At 43.8% G+C, this 18,714-nt stretch overlaps 1 protein-coding gene and 1 long non-coding RNA gene across 8 annotated transcripts in view; one reads left to right on the forward strand and one right to left on the reverse strand.

Annotated features, from left to right (window-relative positions):
* LOC149525196 (uncharacterized) overlaps positions 1-8,235 on the forward strand; it is a 158,845-nt gene extending 150,610 nt beyond the window's left edge. For 6 of the 7 annotated variants that reach the window (XR_016349281.1, XR_016349285.1, XR_016349278.1 and 3 more), the window contains one exon: positions 8,097-8,235. This is a non-coding gene — a long non-coding RNA (uncharacterized LOC149525196). The remainder of the gene's footprint in view (positions 1-8,096) is intronic. The other variant, XR_016349277.1, reaches the window with a different exon arrangement.
* On the reverse strand, positions 161-11,818 carry CCT4 (chaperonin containing TCP1 subunit 4). Its single transcript, XM_075925552.2, has 14 exons — positions 11,535-11,818; positions 10,347-10,399; positions 9,377-9,466; positions 8,125-8,233; positions 7,012-7,154; positions 6,128-6,249; positions 5,889-6,021; positions 4,995-5,134; positions 4,573-4,669; positions 4,091-4,201; positions 2,232-2,362; positions 1,877-2,111; positions 732-845; positions 161-406 (listed from the first exon to the last, which is right to left on the reverse strand). Exons 1-14 carry the CDS (start codon positions 11,653-11,655, stop codon positions 392-394), a joined length of 1,614 nt encoding a protein of 537 aa, XP_075781667.1. The 5' UTR covers positions 11,656-11,818; the 3' UTR covers positions 161-391.
* Positions 11,819-18,714: the final 6,896 nt, after the last annotated feature.

Consider the following 18,714-nt stretch of genomic DNA (forward strand, 5'->3'; position numbering starts at 1 on the left):
TCTTTAAAAGGTGCTACTAGACTATCCATCATTTACGTTTTTCCACAGCAAGAGAATTATTTCAAAAGGACAGATTTCAGAAGCTAAATTTAGATATCAAAATAGGTTCACGTAGTGAGAAAGAAAGTATATGATTAACAACAGCAAAACTAGCAAAATGTTAGTATCATTTGGTGAGTTTTTAATGCAGATTTTCAATTATAGAACATTGTCTTTCACTTATGAACTAAGTTTGTCTCGAGAGCAGAGAATTTATTAAATTAAGTTGATAAAAGTACATAAACGTAAATGAATTTTAGCAGAATGCTTGACACACGGATTCTTTGAAGAAACCATACTCCAGACTACACCGTAGATACTCTGGGCTGTACTGCCATTTCCTTTAGTCATCTTAGCGAGTGTTCACCTGCAAAGATGAGTTAACATGATCAGATTATGTGGATGGGAAACAATCATCAATATCCCTCATCTTAAAGCGATCACTTCATACATAATCCTTTTGTATCCTGTGCTTTAATCTGGCCTGCTGTGTTAACTAATACTTGGTTTTGAGTACTGTTTTCCCATAAGACTGGTTTCATTTTTAACAGTTATCAGGAAACTGCTGAATTACATGGAAAGGGCATATAACTATTCACTTTAAATATGAATCCTTTACACAAGGGATATACCTTGTTCATGTCACTGTACTGCAACATTAACAGAACATGATAATAAAAAACATTACTTACCACATCATCAATCTTAAGAATACTGCGGACAGTTTCTGTAGCTAGTGTCAGAGCACTGACAGACACCAACAGAGGCTGGACCACCAGCTCCTCCAGGATATTGGAAATTCCACCCTACAAAACAAGAATTATAGCCTCAGCAGTATAAAGCAAACAACAAATTTGATTTTAACATACCTGTAAATTATCCCCAGTAGCCTCCTATCTAGCATAATTTTAAAAAGAGAAAACAAATACCTTATCAGCAAATAACCATACACAGTTCATTTGAACGCACTCACGTCACAACAGCTGAGTGAGCAGGTATTTTACCCGGTGGCTACATCTGATGCTCTCGCATCCAAACATGTTTCATTTTCAAAAAATTAATGTCTCTAGTTCTTATGGCTGAAGAGAGAACTACTGAGACTAGCATCTCACAGGTTGTTTTCCAGCCATCTTTGCTAGTTAAAAATGTATTTGGCTGCTAAAAGTCTCAGGTGCACTCTAACTCACCTTCCTTACTCACACTACAGGATTTTTAGAGTGCACCTGAGATTTTAGCAGCCAAATATATTTAAACTAGCAAGATGACCGAAAAATAGGATTGCTAACATATGGAAAATTGAGGTTTTGGGAACAAAACATTGTCCCATTTAGAACAAAATATAAACTTGAAATTTCTCATGGGACAAATTCTGAAAAATCTCATTTCAGGAGAAGCAAAATAATTTTTTTAGTTTGTTGTCTGTCCATCTGAAAGATGATGAAGAGAGGCACTCAGGCTACACAGGAGACGGTGCAGTGGGCTGCTCTGCCTCCCTGCAGATTCTAGGTAGCCTGCACAGAAGTCATAATTTCAGTTTCTCAACCAAATGGAACTTTTCAGTTGGAATATTAATATTTGCAAAAAGGGCACTTTCAATCAAAAAAAGTCTGATAAGATTCCTAACCATGTCTACAACTAGTCAGTTTTAAAAGCAGTTTTTAAAAGCAGTTCTCAGACCATGAAAATTGTTATATTGCAATGATATGCAAGGTTGATTGAGGAGGGTTTTGGGCTACAAGTTGGGCAACCTTTGTCTGTCTTTATTCTCAAGTATATTCCATCAAAAGGATCAAACTGTTTAACTGACCATCATTCATATAATCCTTTTGTATCTTACCTTTCTGACATTAATGCCTGCTGTTTTCTCTCCTTGAGCATGTCTGTTTCTCAGCTCTGTTACCGTAGAAATAGGGTTAAGACCTGCATTTTCAGCCAGTGTAGATGGGATGACTTCCATTGCATCTCCATATGCACGGACACAGTATGAGTCCATACCACTCAAAGTACGAGCATACTCATTCAAGCGAAATGCTAACTCTATCTCTGGTGCTCCACCTCCTGCAATTAGAGCTCTGAGGGGGAAAAAGTAAAATTCTGTTAAAAATACAAGCTGTGGTCTTTGACAAACATTTAAGTGCTTACAGTTTACTGTATGATTTGTGTATGAAGCCACTATATGAAGAAAGCATTACCTTTTTTTTACTAAACAACGTATGACACACAGAGCATCATGAATTGAACGCTCAGCTTCTTCCATAACTAGCTTGTTGGATCCACGTACAACAATTGTAACGGTTTTTCCAGGGCTTGCACAGCCTGTTACCTAGAACATAAGAACAGCTGGACTGAAAAATCTTAAGTTTAAAACCTGGGACATTAAGCCCTTATAATTTTCATTCCTTGCTAATGGGTAAGGTCTGAGATTTGACACACAATTACCATTTGAGCTCTGGTAAACCAGACTAAGTTTTCAAAGTCAGTAAAATGAAATAAGTCCATTGGGACAGAAACACACTTCTTTTTGCATTTGTGCAGCACCTAAGGTCCATAACTAGAGCTTGCTGGTGATATACAGAAGCAAATACTTTTGAATATCCCTAATTTAGAGGTCTTTGATCCGGGAACACCCATGGTTTGGATCCTGGCAGAGGGAGGCCTTCATGCTACCACTCTCCCTCTCCCATAGCTGTGGGGAATGGCAGCACAGCAAAGCGCTTGCCCAGAGGTTTTTTTCGCCCCACTGCTCCCATAGCAGCTGGGAGTGGTGGGGGACACGGAGCCACACGCCCCCCAGTACAGATATGCCTGGTAGGCACCACCTCCTTCCTCCTCTCTCCCAGGCTCTGAATCCTCACTCCCCAGCATGCTCCTGCACCTTCACTCCCAGGTCCACACCCTCCAGTGTGCTCCTGTAGCCTCTCTCCCTCCCAGATCCTGTATGTTACACGTTAAATAAAAATTCAGTACTTTAAAAATAAAAACATTTTGCATCAACACCCATGAACCAGAAAATACCATAATCTGGAATAGCCTAATTTCCTAAGGTTGACTGATTAAAGAGTTTCGAGCATACTGGATACTTCTGAAAAATTTAAAAGTCACAGGTCTCATGTTCATTTCTAGAACAGGCACGTTGCAAAGTATCACCCCTTAAAGCATGCTTGGGAAACTTACAGCTTGTGGGCCGGTGTCAGGAAGAGGATTGCAGGAAATGGGAGCAGCGGGGACAGTGCCTGCAGTGAGTGCTTCCCTGCAGCCCACAGAGCAACTTGCGCTAGATAGGACTCCAAGCCCCACTCCAAGCCCACTCCTGCACCCTACCTCCCCCGCCCAAACTCTATAGCCCCAGCCCAGCCCAGCCCCCAGAAGCCCATTCTTGAACACTGAATCTCTCATTTTTGGCCCCATCTAATCTAACAAACCTGGTACCACAGAAGAGTTAATTCCACCCTGGGGGTAAACTGTGAGCCGCAGTGCCTCTCCCCAACACCACCAGGGCTAGAGTTTGAGGGGAGTGAAGTAAATTGACTTTTTTCCTGCTTCTTGGTTGGGGAGGGCTCTTGTACATTTCAAAAGCTAAGCGCCACCAGAAGCGCAGGACTCAAACAGTCCCCCAATAGCCCGGTGCTCCCTTCTTTTGAAATGTACAAGAGCCTGGGATTCTTGTACATTTCAAAAGCAGGGATTACAGTGCCAGCAGGGGACGGGTTGAGTCCCCAGCTCGCCCCAGACTCCCTGCAGCACTTCTGCTTTTGAAATGTAGCAAAAGCCCTGCTCTTGCTATATTACAAAGGCTGAGGCACCCGTAATAACTAATCGACTATTCAGTTAATTGATTAATCTAAATTTAACATCCTTAGTTTTTACCTCGCTCCTCACTTGAGGGCCAAGTCAGTGAGGGGTTTTGTTTTGTTGTTACTCATTTATGTGTTGTCCCCAACTGATTTTTCTCTGCGTCAATGGCCCCAACCCAAAAAAGATTTCACAACCCTCCCTTAAACTTACATTACAACTGTATGACCAACAAGGAAAGATCATTTCTGTTCCTCACCTTTATTAGCTTCCCAGAACCATTTAGGTTGACCTCCTCTGCCAATTCAGCAGTTCCTAACATATCAGCAGAAAACTGATCAATGTGAGCAACTGGCTTGGTTCCAATTGTCTACAGAAAAAAGTTAAACCACAAATAATAAACAAGCATAATACAGTGTAGTGTACATTTCTATACAATATAGTTGACTCAAAACTACTTTAATTCAAATGACCAATCTTTTTTCCCCCCTACAACCTGACCATTTGCTATTTTTCTTGGTGATAAATGGGAAAAATAGTTAAGTATTCTAGAGAGCTTCATATTGTTTTATTCATACCCTATATGCACACACATCCATATTTCACAAAGTTCATGCCAATAAAACAATCTGTTATAGCCCATTAAAGCTATATAACAATGACAGGATACTGAAGATTAGAATGAATCTTTTGAGTATAGATATCCTTTAGCACAGCTATTTAAACAAAATACTTTCTCACCTTACATATAAATTCAATATCTTCTCTTTCAATATCTTTAATCACCATGATCTTCATTTTGTTCAAGAAATGTAGTGCTAAATCACTAAGAGCATCCCTAAACCAAAAGGCAAAGAAACAGTGAATGCACAACTCTATAAAACCAATATTGCCAGCACATGATTATCAGTAATCATTAGGATTTGTGTCCGAGGTAATAAAAACCTGATGACAAATTTCAGCATTCGCTTATAAAAACTACATAAAAATTGTTTAAGTGTGAGGTGTGACAGAACCTCCATGCTTACACAGTTAGTTTTTGAAATTACACTCCTTTATGTTAATATTTCAGTTCAATTTCAGCTTATGAGTACAGATGCTTTACTTCAATCTAAGAGTTACTTAGCAAGCAGAAGAACTGTTTTTTCTGGAAGTTTGCATACCGTAGAATAGACTTCTGAATGAGCAGCACATTGCATCCAGCCTTTTTAATTTGTTTAACTAAGTTTAGAATGTAAGCTCTCTCCTCACGCAATACTCTGTCCATTTGAGCATAGTCAGAAACGACAATCTGGTTGTCCATCTATTAAAACAGAAAAATATTCCATGTCTTCAAAAATTACTGAAGTCCAGCTCAAATTTAAATACACTTCTAATTATCCCATGCTGTTTCTATAAGTCAGTGTCTACACTAGAATGCTACATCTGAAGAAGTAAATTGCCTGCTACATAGACATAAGAACTATGTCTCTTGTGGGGGCAGAGTTATGTCAGTGTAGTCTGGTAAACAAAACTTACATTGGCTGTCATTTTTATGAGTTTCATGGCTGCTGGGCTCACAGCTGGAGCCATGAAATTTAAAGAACGTTATGCTGGGTAAGCTCCCTGCTGCCACACCACATCCCTCTCTTGCAGCTGTCAGCTAGGGTCCAGGCTCACGGCCGGAACCCCTACCTGGGGTGAGTCTGAAGCTGTGACCCCTAACATGGAGCTCTGAACCAGAGACAGCCATGAAACAGACAAGCACCAATTTCACTGCTGGCAGACTCCATGCTATGAAACTGAGCCCATGCCAGCCTGACAGCAGGCAGGAGCTCAGACTTTAAGCCCCATGCAGCTGATAGTACTGCACAGTGCTTCTTTTCCAATCAGTGCTTCAGATGGAGAATGCATATTACCAGCAGGAGGGTAGTGTGGACATCACCAGCTGATTCAATTACTATGATGGCTTTTGTAGTATACATAATCTCAAGTATATATTTCTTCATTGTCTGAATTATATGTAAATCCCCATGCACTAAGATGATATTAAATTCAGCAGGATCACACCAACTCACATCAGTCTTTGGAGCAGACAAGCAAAACTGAATGAGACCAATCTTGGCTTTTTCCACTCTAGTTACACCAGTATTTGCCACCTTCTGAGTGAGGACTAGTCCTTCAACCAATTCACAATCATCAATTGTTCCACTGGAAACAAGAGCAGTAAAATATGAAATTAACATTTTAGGGAAGCATTTCTAAACCCTAGACAAGTTACTTTTAACAAAATGGCTAGTTATGGATTGCTACTTACCCAAGCTTTTTGACAATTTTAATATCTCTAAGATCTACACCGCTAGCCGTAGTTGGATCAATCACCTTCATCACTGCATCCACACTCATTGGAGAAAGCAGACTAGAGTACTGAGATACAACCTAAGGAATTTAATTAAGAAATCTAATGTGAAAAGGAACATTAACAAAATTTTACCCAACTGAAAAATAATTCAATTTAGCAGCATTATCAAAGTTAAGACAATACCAATTTCAAAATTACGCTACCAAGACTTTTCTAATTTCTTATTGTTTTTCTTTTGTACTTATAACCATATACAGAGTTTGAAAATGAAATCTGATTTTGTAATTTCCCCCCTTCCAATAAGTAGTCTATCACTGTAGCATCACTTATATATAATAGGTTAGCACCACTGTTAATTGTTTTCTTTATCTTATGTGTAGCATATATTAGGTAAAACATTCAGACTGAAAAGTGATGAAGATTAAATTCAGTTCAATTTTTAGGTTGCAAATTAATGCCAATCAATGGTAGCTTCATGAATTGCCTGCTGGTCTAGTACACCAGGAACAGTTATTGAAATTACCTACTGTCCCAATTATCTGGTATATGTGTATTAGTATCATGAATCATAAAAAGTTCATACAAGAAACACAGTCTAGTTAACAGCAAAGACCTGAATTCAGCTAGTAAGTGGATGAGCTAAAAATCACTGTTTATTGTTTGTATTATGGTAGCACCTAAAGAATTCATTTTGCTAAACACTATAGAAAGGAACAAAATACCTACAAACAGTGGGAAAAATGTATAAACAATACCCATGAACACATGCTATTTTTAATTTACACAGAAGTTAGGCTGAATAACCCTCTCTTCTTCCCTACCAACTAGATAATTATTACCTTTGAATTCAGTGAAGTAGTTGCACTATTTAGCAAGGTTTCCCTGTCGCTCAGTTCAACTGGCTGTCCCATGTTGGTCAAGACTTCAATGCTCTTATCCAAAGCTTTCTGGAATGACTCCGAAATGATGGTGGGATGAATTCCTAATACAAGTTTAAATTCAAGTTTTACAGACTAATTGTTCACTTAACTTTAACATTTGATTTTCTTAATTTTAGGTGGTGGTTAATTCCACTTAAAATGCCAATTTAGATTTTTGGACTGATAGTAATCACTTCCATGTAAACAGATTTATTAGTTGTAGTTTATTTGAATTATAAAATCGACAAGCCTCAATTTCACTTATTAGTTCTCATGAACCAGTACAGCTGCCAACAGCCCTGCAGGGCCGGAGCAGCGCTCTGCCCATGGCAGGCTGCAGGTGAAAGACTGCTCTAAGTAATGGTTAACCATTACCGGATAAACATCACCTGTTAAGGGTGATGCTTACTAGGTAACCTGTTCACATCCCTACTTCACACAGTTATCCAATTGCTGCTGGCATGCTGTTAGTCTTTCTGAACTGGTACAGCAGAACTGCCAGTGCTCACATTTTATACTGCTTTACACATTGAAAATCTTTTACAAGCATTAATAATCCTCAACAGTCATATGAAATATATATTTTTCTGAAAAACACACAAAACCAAAGTCCAGATGGTTTGCTCAAACCCCAGCAAGAATTCCTACTTCCCAATGTGGGGTTAATTTATTTCTACCACTATTTCACCCATCATGAATTATTGTAAATACAAGTTCTCATAAGGTATCTTAACATTTTTACAACTATACTTGATCAGTGATACTGGAAGCAGATTCACCCTCAGAAACATGAAGCTAAATTATTTACTATTACCACCAGATATACAGGCCTTTAATATCAAGTATGGAAACAAAGCTTTTTTTTCTTTTTTAAAAACACCTTTCAAATCAGTTTAGTGTTCTACCACGAGTAAGTAACACAATTAATGGTCTTTCATTAACCAAACAAGTCTTATTTCAAATCAGTTACATAAAATTAAATTCTGGCATTTTCCCTTTTCCAGTTTATTAAAGCCAACCAGTAGTACGTACCCTTCTGAAGAAGTCTTGAACAGGCATCCAAGAGAGCACCAGCAATGATGACGACTGAAGTGGTGCCATCACCAGCCTCAATATCTTGTGCCTTGGCCAGCTCTACCAACTAAAATTAAGACTGTTTGAGAACTTGTGACATAATGTATTTAAACCAGTTACTTTTATGCATTACTGAATCTTAATAAACATGAAAAAATATTAAATATCAAAGTGGGGATTGCTTAGAGGGGATTCTCTTATTAACTTTAAGTATACAGATCAGTTCCTCAACTTTGTGTGTGCACGCATTATCCTATGGTTACAAAAGGTCCAAATATGTTCTGTATTGTTTGTACAGAAGTGTAAGTGGGCTAAAATATGTATTAAGTATTCTGTGAGGTCCATACTACAGGAAATTCCTTGTTTCTTGACTGGCCAGCAACACCACTCACGTTGCCAGTGTGTCTCTCAAGGTATAACAGTAACCCATTGACATTATGAAGGGAATAACAGTGAGGGTGCCTATTTTACTGTCAGATAATCAGCATCTAAGCATCCTCCATAACATTTTCTGTGGCATTTTCTGTGGCAAACTTGTATTGCGTTACACTCAAACCATTACTTGAAGTTTGGATTTTCAGGCTCTCTCCCCCAGTCTATAGAAAAAACATCAAAGCCAGAACCCCAGTGCATCGCAGACTTGCTGTGCTGCAAAAATACACACACACACACACACACACACACACACACACACACACACTCTCTCTCTCTCTCTCTCTCCCTCCCTCCCTCCTATGTAAATGCCCAGAATCAGTGATGGGCATGTGGTCCATCAGGGTTCTATGTGTGGGGCCCACAAGACACTTTGATTACACAGTTCATGTGCAAGGTTGCCAGATTTTGCGGGTTTCTGTCTGTGTATATTTTTTTACTTACTGTTATTACTTAAGTGGTATGCACATAAAGGGCATATGAACAGAAGTGTATACCACATGCACACAACATTGACTGTAAAAGCCATGCGCTCCTTCTGCATCCCATCAAAGTGCTGCTAGAGTTCAATCAGTACACCCCACAAATTCCAGGTATGCAAATGCAATTAGCACAACTATCCTAACCCAGCAGACCATCTTGGTTACAACAATCTTGCTGCTCACTGAGATGGAGAGCCTTTCATGAAGTCTATGTTGCCCATCACTTCTACCACTGCCTCCTTAAGAGTTCTCTGCAATCTAGGTTGGTTTACAGGTTGATATTAAAAGTAATTTACCATTTTAGCTGCAGGATGCAGAACCTGCATTTGTTTTAGAATAGTTGCTCCATCATTTGTAATTGTCACATCTCCTTTTCCATCTTGAATCTAAAATAGAAATTAAATACTATACATACTTATGACCTTAGTTACACAAGACATTTATTTAGCGGTTTTCAGGCATCTAAAAGGGTGTCACAGGGAGGAAGGGGGAAAATTGTTCCCTTTGGTCTCTGATGATAGGACAAGAAGCAATGGGCTTAAAGTGCAGCAAAGGAGGTTTAGGGTGGACTTAGGGAGGTTATGGAATTTCCATCAATGGAGGATATTTAAGAGCAGGTTAGATAGACATCTATCAGGGATGATCTAGATCAGTGTTTCCCAATTTTATTTGGCCACAGAATCCCAAGGCAGTGGTCCCCAATGTGATGCACATGGGCACCATGGCACCCGCTGAGGCATTTGTGCGCACCTGCTGAATCATCTGGGCCGTCCCCGGACGCGCAGGCGGCCCCGAAAGGTTGGGGACCACTGCCCTAGGGCTGCGTTTCATCAAGAGGGGAAAAAAAAAAAGCGCCCCGCTGCCATGATTCCCGCCATGGCTCTGTCTCTTTAAGAGGGGGTAGGGGAATGCCAGCTCTTCACCAGTTGGGATAGCACCATCTAGATCAGTGTTGGTCTGGCCATGAAGGCAGGAGATTGGACTTGATCTCTCAAAGTCCCTTCCAGTTCTAGTATTCTATGATTCTATGTTAAAGAGTCATAAACTACCCGATATTTCCTTTAAACCAAAGGGAATATTAGTACTAAAGTTTCAATGTATTATCTTTTCCAACAATAATCATGTGCACGTAACTAGAAGTTACACCTTTGTGATTAGCAAATTAAAAAACCCAAAAGAAAACTATTCTTATAAGAAAACTTTGAAATTTGTTTACGTATTTATAATATGTTTTTAAAATATTCAAGCACTTATCTCAAAGCTTACCATTTTATCCATTCCTTTTGGTCCAAGACTTGTTCTAATAGCATCAGCAACCGCTGAAGGAGGAGTAAAAATGAAATTATTTTATGCAATTAGTTACTAACATTCAACTTTACAAGTTTTTGTATATTTTATTAGCATCTAAATTAATACTGCAAGTCTGAACATAGTTTTTTCTGTATAGAAAAGGACAGAAAACTTTAAATGGCTCCCACACAAGTTTGTCTGCATCACTATTTAATAATCTTATCAAGGACAAATTTACTGATATAGCATAAAAAATTTTAAGAAAAATAAAGTGCATGGCTTTCATGGCTAATTCTAACACCAGGAATATGTTAAAGACAATCAATAGCTGATTATGTGAATGAAGTATTTTCAAATCCAATGAGGTATTAATGGTATTATAAGCCACACAGATTTAAAAATGCTGAGTGGTTTCACTGGTCTCATAGTGAATTTCAATTAAGGATGTAAAAAGTAAACCCTGTTACTTGGTAATTAGCCACACCCACGTTTACCTGGGAAACAGTTAACTGGTTGGAGCAGACCTGCCACCTGCAGCAGACTGTCTTAATCCCAATTAAAAAGTTAACCCTTTCACTATATAATTTTAAAGTGTTATTTACATTTCAAATTTCAATGCCTTCTGCCCCGGTAAAATGATCAGGCCTTATGACAACTGCCAATTACAGTCCCTTCCCCACCAGATTTTGGTCTTAGCACCATAACAGTTACTACATTAAAAAAAAAAACCTAGAAAAAATGGGGGGGGGGGGGGGAGGGTTTGCAGAGAACACTCTCTCCCCTGCAGACAAGGCCCATGCGGTGTTAGCTAAAAGGAAGAAACGTCTCCAGCAGCGGCTGTAGCTGATGCAGTGATGGAGCCTGGGGGGACGACTGTCTAGAATTCACCCTCCACGAAGGCGTCCGGCCCGCTGGTGGGGTGGGGGCAGGGTCTGTGTGTGTGATGGAGTCTTCACCCCCCACGACTATGGGACTGAAGGGGGGGGGGGGGGGGGGGTCACTGTAGGAAGAAGCCGCCGCCTCGCGCTTCCCCGCACAACGGCAGGAGGAACAGGACGGCGGGCGAGACAGAGGCCGCCACCGATCCCCCGACCCTTCCCCCCCCTTCCGCCCTGACAGAGATTTTTTTTTTCCGGTCCCTTTCATCAGTCGGGCCGGGCGCACCTTTGCCGGCAGAGATGTTGCTGAAGCGGATTTGCGCCGGCTTGTCCCGGTCCTGGTAGGCGCTTCTTTTACGGCCTCCGTTGCCACCCGGGAGGGCTCTGGGCCCCGCGTTCTCCGGCATGTCGGTTCCCCGGCGCCTCGCTGCGTCTAAGTCCCGGATGGAGACGGATGAACCGGGCCGGCCCGCGCTAACGATCCCCGCCGCGAAGCTTCCAGAACGCACCGCCTCAGCCTGCGCCTCCCGGCCCGTCAGAGCCACCCGCAGGAGAAAGGGGAGGAACGAACTGGCGCCGCGCGTGACGTCATTAGGGCCGCGTGCGCGCTCGCCGGCCGATGGGCCGGGGACAACGGTCTGCGCGAGGCGGGGCCGGCGCGGCCATCTTGCGAGGCGGGGCTTTGTCCGCTATGGGAAGTGCTGAGCGCGCGGGTGTCCTGAGCCGGCTGGCAGCGCGGCTCGTGCAGAGAGTGCGGGGCGGGAGGGGAATCTCTCAGGAGCGAACGGCCCGACTCCGATGGGTCCCTGAGGGGCTGGAACGGTCAGGACCCAGGAGTGCCCGGGGCGGGGCGGGAGGGATGAGCTGGAGGGCGGACCGGCCCGCTCTGAGGCGGTGCAAGTGCTCTCAGGCGCCCGCTCGCAGCGCCCCACTTTCCCGGGAGCAGCAGCAGCTTGGGGTGGGGTCTCGCCCCCAGGCTCGCTGAGCAGAGTGCTGCTCTCTTGTCCGCGCAATGCTGCGCTCGCACCTTTCCCTAGCGTCGGCAGAGCTGGGCAGCGGTTCGATATCGTGTTGCCAACTTTTCCCAGGCCAGCGCTAAAAATTTCTCAAATCTGATGAAAAATTCCCATATTAATTGTATATGTTATAAAGGCTATTTTATGTATAGTTAATTCATTTGTTTTATATATATATAATTAACTCGAAATATATGACAATAATTTAGATGATTTTATGATGCTCTTTATAATTAAAAATATAATGTTATTAAAGATGAACTTTTCATCCAAAAATAATTATTTTTATATATCCAAATATCCTTAATTACTTCATGGATGGTATTTCATAAAATGAAAGAATAATAAAACATTTTAATTATTTTACTCAAGGTAAAATCAGTACAGTATACACTTCAGAATACATTTCAGTTATATATGATAAATAAAGGAACACTTCAAATATAAAAGATTTTCGTTTCATATAAAATGAATAGAATATTTAATACATAATACTTAACTATCACGATGAGTTTTACTCATCAGATGAGTCATGACTCGACTCCTCACTAGAAATGTCATCACCATTAATATTTTTATCAGTCTGACTGCCAGTTTTTCTGGCATATCCATATTTGTACATACAGTAAAACTCCAATAGTCCGGCATCCAATTGTACGGCACTCCTGATAATCCGGCATCAAAATGGCAAGAGCCTAGTGAGTGAGCTTCAGCAGAAAACTCCTCAAGGAAGCAGCTGAACCGAGTGAAAAGGGTTAAAAAAACTAAAACATTACAGTATATTATATACAGTATGCACAATAAAAAGGGTTAAAACACTTTATATACAGTATATACTGTATACAGCAGTGGTCCCCAACGCAGTGCCCGCGGGCGCCATGGCGCCCGCCGAGGCATTTCTGTGTGCCCGCCGACAACCTGGGTCGGCCCATCCCCGGCGTGCGGCGCACTGGAGGCGCCGGCCCCAGGCGAGCGACACGCACCGGCGCCTGGTGCGTGGCGCTCGGGCGGCTCCAGCCCCGGGGCACATCCGGGCCCACGGCACAAGGCGCTCGGGCGGCACCGGCCCTGGGGCACATGCCGGCGCCCAGTGCAAGGGCATCCCTACCCCTGGTGTGCCCCAGGATGCGCGGCTCCGCCCCCGGGCACCCAGCGCGAGTGGCCCCGCCCCCGGGCGCCAGGGAGCCTCTAAAGGTTGGGGACCACTGGTATACAGTGTCTGTGTGTGTGTGTGTGTGTATATATATATATATATATATATATTTAAAACCAGTTTATAGTACCGCCTGATAGTCCGGCATATCCAATAATCTGGCACCACCTTGGTCCCAAAGGTTCTGGATTATCGGAAGTCTACTGTATTTTTATTATGTAAATGTAAATGCTTATTTGTAATTACAAAACTAGAACATTTTTTTTTTGCTTTAAAAGCTGATCTGACAATTACACTAGAATTAAGTGTTTTAGTTTTCATGTTACTCCTTTTCTTAGTTTTAATGTCTGTAACCATTGAAAAAATTCTCTCACATTCTGCATTTGAATGTGGCAATGCTAAAACCTTTTGAGCTGATTTATGAATGTTTGAAAACATAAATTTTCCAGAAAAATGTTTCATTTTAGAAATTTCATGCCACATTGCATCGATAGGCTTATTCTTTACACATTCAATTTGATTTGATTCTCAAGAAAATGACAAGGCTCTGAGTTCACATCTATCTTAAATATTGCACAAAGTTTTGAGATATCTTTTTTTTTCTTTATCTACATCAACATTAAGACAAATTTTAGGATCTATAAATCCAACCTCTGAGAAAACAACTGAGTCAAGTGGTAGCCTGTGCTACATTTCTTGACAACAAGTGATGTAATAATGCTGAATCACTTTTCTTACATTCATAGCTACACTAGGATCAATACATTTTAAGTACTCCTCACACTCTGGACCAGTATATATTTCATTAATTTTGATAAAATTAGAGGGATGTGACATATTAACTTTTGTTAATTCACCTTTTAGGAAATGTGGTTTTAAGTAATTTGTTGCAATTACAGGCAGTCCCCGGGTTACATACAAGATAGGGACTGTAGGTTTGTTCTTAAGTTGAATTTGTATGTAAGTCGGAACTGGCGTCCAGATTCAGCCGCAGCTGAAACCAACCAGCGGCTGACTACAGGAAGCTCGAGGCAGAGTTGCTCTGCCCTGGGCTTCCTGGAGTCAGCCGCTGATCAGTTTCAACAGCGGCTGAATTTGGACGCCTGGGACAGAGCAGCTGGGGTGCTGCCGGGTAGGTCCCCGCAGCGCCGCACCTCAGCGCTGCGGGGACCAACCCAGCAGCACCCCAGCTGCTCTACCCCAGGTGTCCCCAAGTCAGCCGCTGCTGATACTGATCAGCGGCTGATTCCAGGAAGCCGGGGCAGAGCAACTCTGCCTCTGGCTTCCTGTAGTCAGCCGCTGGTCAGTTTCAGCAGCGGCTGACTTGGGGACGCCTGGGGCAGAGCAGCTGGGGTGCTGCCGGTTTGGTCCAGTAGCGCCGAGGAGCGGCGCTGCGGGACCAACCTGGCAGCACCCCAGCTGCTCTACCCTAGGCGTCGTCGGCAAGAAAAGCCTGGCCTTGCAGGGGGAGGTGCACTAGCTGCGCCCCCCCCAGCAGACCAGGGAGACGCGGGTGGCGGGACCGCCGAGACGCACCGCGGTCCCGCCCGCATCCTCCGCGGCTTTGCTCCGCGTCTCCCTGGTCTGCTGTGGGGGGGCTCCCTGTTTAACTATATACAACATGAGTGTGTCGAACAAAAAAGTCCAAAAGCAAGATAAATATATGATGCAATGTGTAATCCAGAATTTAAAGCCTACCTGCTATTTTTGAAATATGTTTTGGATTACATGAACAAATTCAATGCTCTCTTTCAAAGCAAATCTCCACTCATTCATTGCATTAAACCAGAGTCAGTGAAACTTTTCAAAGTACAGGCAGTCCCCGACTTATGTCGGATCCGACTTATGTCGGATCCACAGTTACGAACGGGGCTTTTCTCACCCCGGAGGACGGGAGCGGCGGGACGCCCAGATGCGCCGCGGTCCCGCCGCTCGCGTCCTCCGGGGCGAGAAAAGCTGCTCCGCGTCTCCCTGGTGTGCTGGTTTAGTGCAATGAATGAGTGGAGATTTGCTTTGAAAGAGAGCATTGAATTTGTTCATGTAATCCAAAACATATTTCAAAAATAGCAGGTAGGCTTTAAATTCTGGATTACACATTGCATCATAAATTTCTCTTGCTTTTGGACTTTTTTGATCGACACACTCAAGTTGTATACAGGCAGTCCCCGGGTTACGTACAAGATAGGGACTGTAGGTTTGTTCTTAAGCTGAATCTGTATGTAAGTCGGAACTGGAGTCCAGATTCAGCCGCTGCTGAAACTGACCGCCAGTTCTGACTGACATACAGATTCAACTTAAGAACCCCAAGTCAGCCGCTGCTGAAACTGATCAGCCGCTGATTCCAGGAAGCCCAGGGCAGAGCAACTGTGCCTCGGGCTTCCTGTAGTCAGCGCTGGTCAGTTTCAGCAGCGGCTGACTTGGGGACGCCTGGGGCAGAGCAGCTTGGGTGCTGCTGGGTTGCTCCAGTAGCGCCGCTCCTTGGCGCTACTGGACCAACCCAGCAGCACCCCAGCTGCTCTGCCCCAGGCGTCCTGATTCAGCCGCTGCTGAAACTGACCAGCAGCGGCTGAATCAGGACGCCTCGGGCAGAGCAGCTGGGGTGCTGCCGGGTTGGTCCAGTAGTGCCCAGAGCGACGCTGCGGGACCAACCGGCAGCGCCCCAGCTGCTCTGGCCCCAGGGTCCACAACAAAAGCCTGGTCTGCTGGGGAGGGGGGGCACACTAGCTGCGCCCCCCCCCCCAGCAGACCAGGGACACGGGGAGCAAAGCCGCAGCGGCGGGGTTCCTCGCCTCTGAGGCTTTGCTCTGGCGCGGGACCCGCCGCTGCTGCGGCTTTGCTACCGGTGCCCCTGGTCTGTTGGAGACGGTCCCCAGCAGACCAGGGGCACCGGGAGCAGCTTTTCTTGCCCTGGAGGTCGAGGTGGCGGACCACTGCCTGCGAGCTCCGGGGCGAGAAAGCCCCGTTCGTAAGTGCGGATCCGACATAAGTCGGATCCGCGTACGGAGACTGCCTGTATAGTTAAACAGGGCATCCCACAACACTAATATTCTATATACACAAGAGTGTACAGCTAACCACCTTGTATAACTTGGTTTTAACATAGATAAACATACCTTTCATTATTAAGAACATACCTAGAAGCAGCTCTACTATGTCAGACCAAAACTCCATTAGCACAGTATCCTGTCTTCTGATAGTGGCCAATACCAGGTGCCCCCAAAGGAAATGAAAAGAACAGATGATCATCAAGTGATCCCTCTCTCATTTCCCATTCCTAGTTTCTGGCAAAGACTAGGGAGCTATTGATGGACCTATCCTCCATTATTTTATCTAGGTCTTTTTTGAACCCTGTTATAATCTTTTCACCACATCCTCTGGCAAGGAGTTTCATAGGTTGGCTGTGCATTATGTAAAGAAGTATTCCCTTTTGTTTTAAAGCTGCTATTGATTATTTTAATTTGGTAACCCTTAGTTCTTCTGCAAATAGTTGTTTAATTCCCTTTTTCCATACTAGTCGGCTACGTCTACACTGGCCCCTTTTCCGGAAGGGGCATGTAAATTTCACCAGTCGTCATAGGGAAATCCGCGGGGGATTTAAATATCCCCCGCGGCATTTAAATAAAAATGTCCGCTGCTTTTTTCCGGCTTTTAAAAAAGCCGGAAAAGAGCGTCTACACTGGCCCCGATCCTCCGGAAAAAGTGCCCTTTTCCGGAGGGTCTTATTCCTACTTCAAAGTACTTTGAAGTAGGAATAAGACCCTCCGGAAAAGGGCACTTTTTCCGGAGGATCGGGGCCAGTCTAGACGCTCTTTTCCGGCTTTTTTAAAAGCCGGAAAAAAGCGGCGGACATTTTTATTTAAATGCCGCGGGGGATATTTAAATCCCCCGCGGATTTCCCTACGACGACTCGTGAAATTTACATGCCCCTTCCGGAAGAGGGGCCAGTGTAGACGTAGCCGTCATGTTTTTATAGACCTCTATCATATCCCCCCCATCATCTTTTTTTCCAAGCTGAAAAGTCAGTCTAATTAATCTCTCCTTGTATAGAAGATGTTACATACCCCTAATAATTTTTTTGCCCTTTTCTGAACTTTTTCCAATGCCAAGATACCTTTTGGGAGATGAGGTGACCATCTCTGCCTGCAGTATTCAAGATGTGGGTGTACCATGAATATGTATAGCAGCAATAAAATACTGTCTTATTCTCTATCCCTTTCTTAATGATTCCTAACATTTTGGTTGCTTTTTTGACTGCTTTTTTCACTGGGTGGATGTTTTCAGAAACTTAATAACCTTATTAACAAAGATTCATAGCAAAGCAACCCATAACAGTATCACCATCCCACAAAGATTTCACATCTCTCCCCAGGTGAGGTTTCCACCCCAATCAGCTCCTGGTTCCTGAAGAACAAAGAACAAGCGGCCCCTGCACATGTGGAAAAGGAGGCTACATGGCCAGACCAGGGATCCCATGCGATAGAGGCAGTCCCTCAGGGAGAGGGAGGCACTGTGCAGTGGTGGGGCACTGGGTGGCTGATAGAAAGTAAGTGACCATGCAGGCACTGAGCATGAGCAAGTGCCTGTCCTGTCTGGGAGCCATGCTGGGCTCAGGGACTACCCAGAAACAAGAGCGCCCATGCAGGAGGGGATGTGCATGCCGCTGCCCCTTTAAGCGCAATTAGTGAGAGCTGCTGCCTGGGCGAGAGGAAGGGGTGTTGGCTCCAAGAGGGGTGAATTTATGAGGTGCCAACCCATGGGTGGGCAGTGACAGAAACCACATGCCACTAGAAGCTGGCCCCAGCCAGCAAAGCTCCAGTGCAGCCGCCTATGCGCTCTGCGCGGGGGGAGATAGGGAGGAGGCTGCTGCTGCGGCGGCGTTGCACAAGGAGCAGTGACAGTGCATGGACTCGGTCAATTCTTTCCGCAAGCTGGTATCCCCATCAAGTAGTGAAATATCCAGCAGGGCTTTTTGGGACATTTCACTACTTGATGGGGACACAGAGACAGAGTATTTAAAATCAGGACAGTGTCAGAAAATCCGGGACGTATGATCAGTGTATACATCCAGCACTCCCACTAAAACACCACAGCATGGTATCAGCATTTTTCAAAGCATTACAGGAACTTGCTCTTGTTCACCCAGGCCCTTTCCTGACTGTTCTTCCACACCTGGTTGCTGTGTGTGTCCAAATGGGATTCTCTACAGGCCCCTATGCAGGAATTTCTGTGGGGGTGTTTGCTTTGTTTGTAAATGTGGGCCACAAGGGTGTGGATATGCCCCCGTGTTTCCCAAGTAA

The sequence above is a fragment of the Pelodiscus sinensis genome, chromosome 3 (genome assembly GCF_052426305.1).
Source record: "Pelodiscus sinensis isolate ZL-2025 chromosome 3, ASM5242630v1, whole genome shotgun sequence".
NCBI classification, from domain to species: domain Eukaryota; kingdom Metazoa; phylum Chordata; order Testudines; family Trionychidae; genus Pelodiscus; species Pelodiscus sinensis.

Coding starts and splice junctions, on each gene's coding strand:
- CCT4 (XM_075925552.2), bottom strand. CDS start 11,655: ATGCCGGAGAACGCGGGGCCCAGAGCCCTCCCGGGTGGCAACGGAGGC. Junction 9,467..10,346: donor CAAAAGGAATGGATAAAATG/GTAAGCTTTGAG, acceptor TTTCTATTTTAG/ATTCAAGATGGAAAAGGAGA. Junction 2,363..4,090: donor GTTCTGGGAAGCTAATAAAG/GTGAGGAACAGA, acceptor CTTATGTTCTAG/GTAACAGGCTGTGCAAGCCC.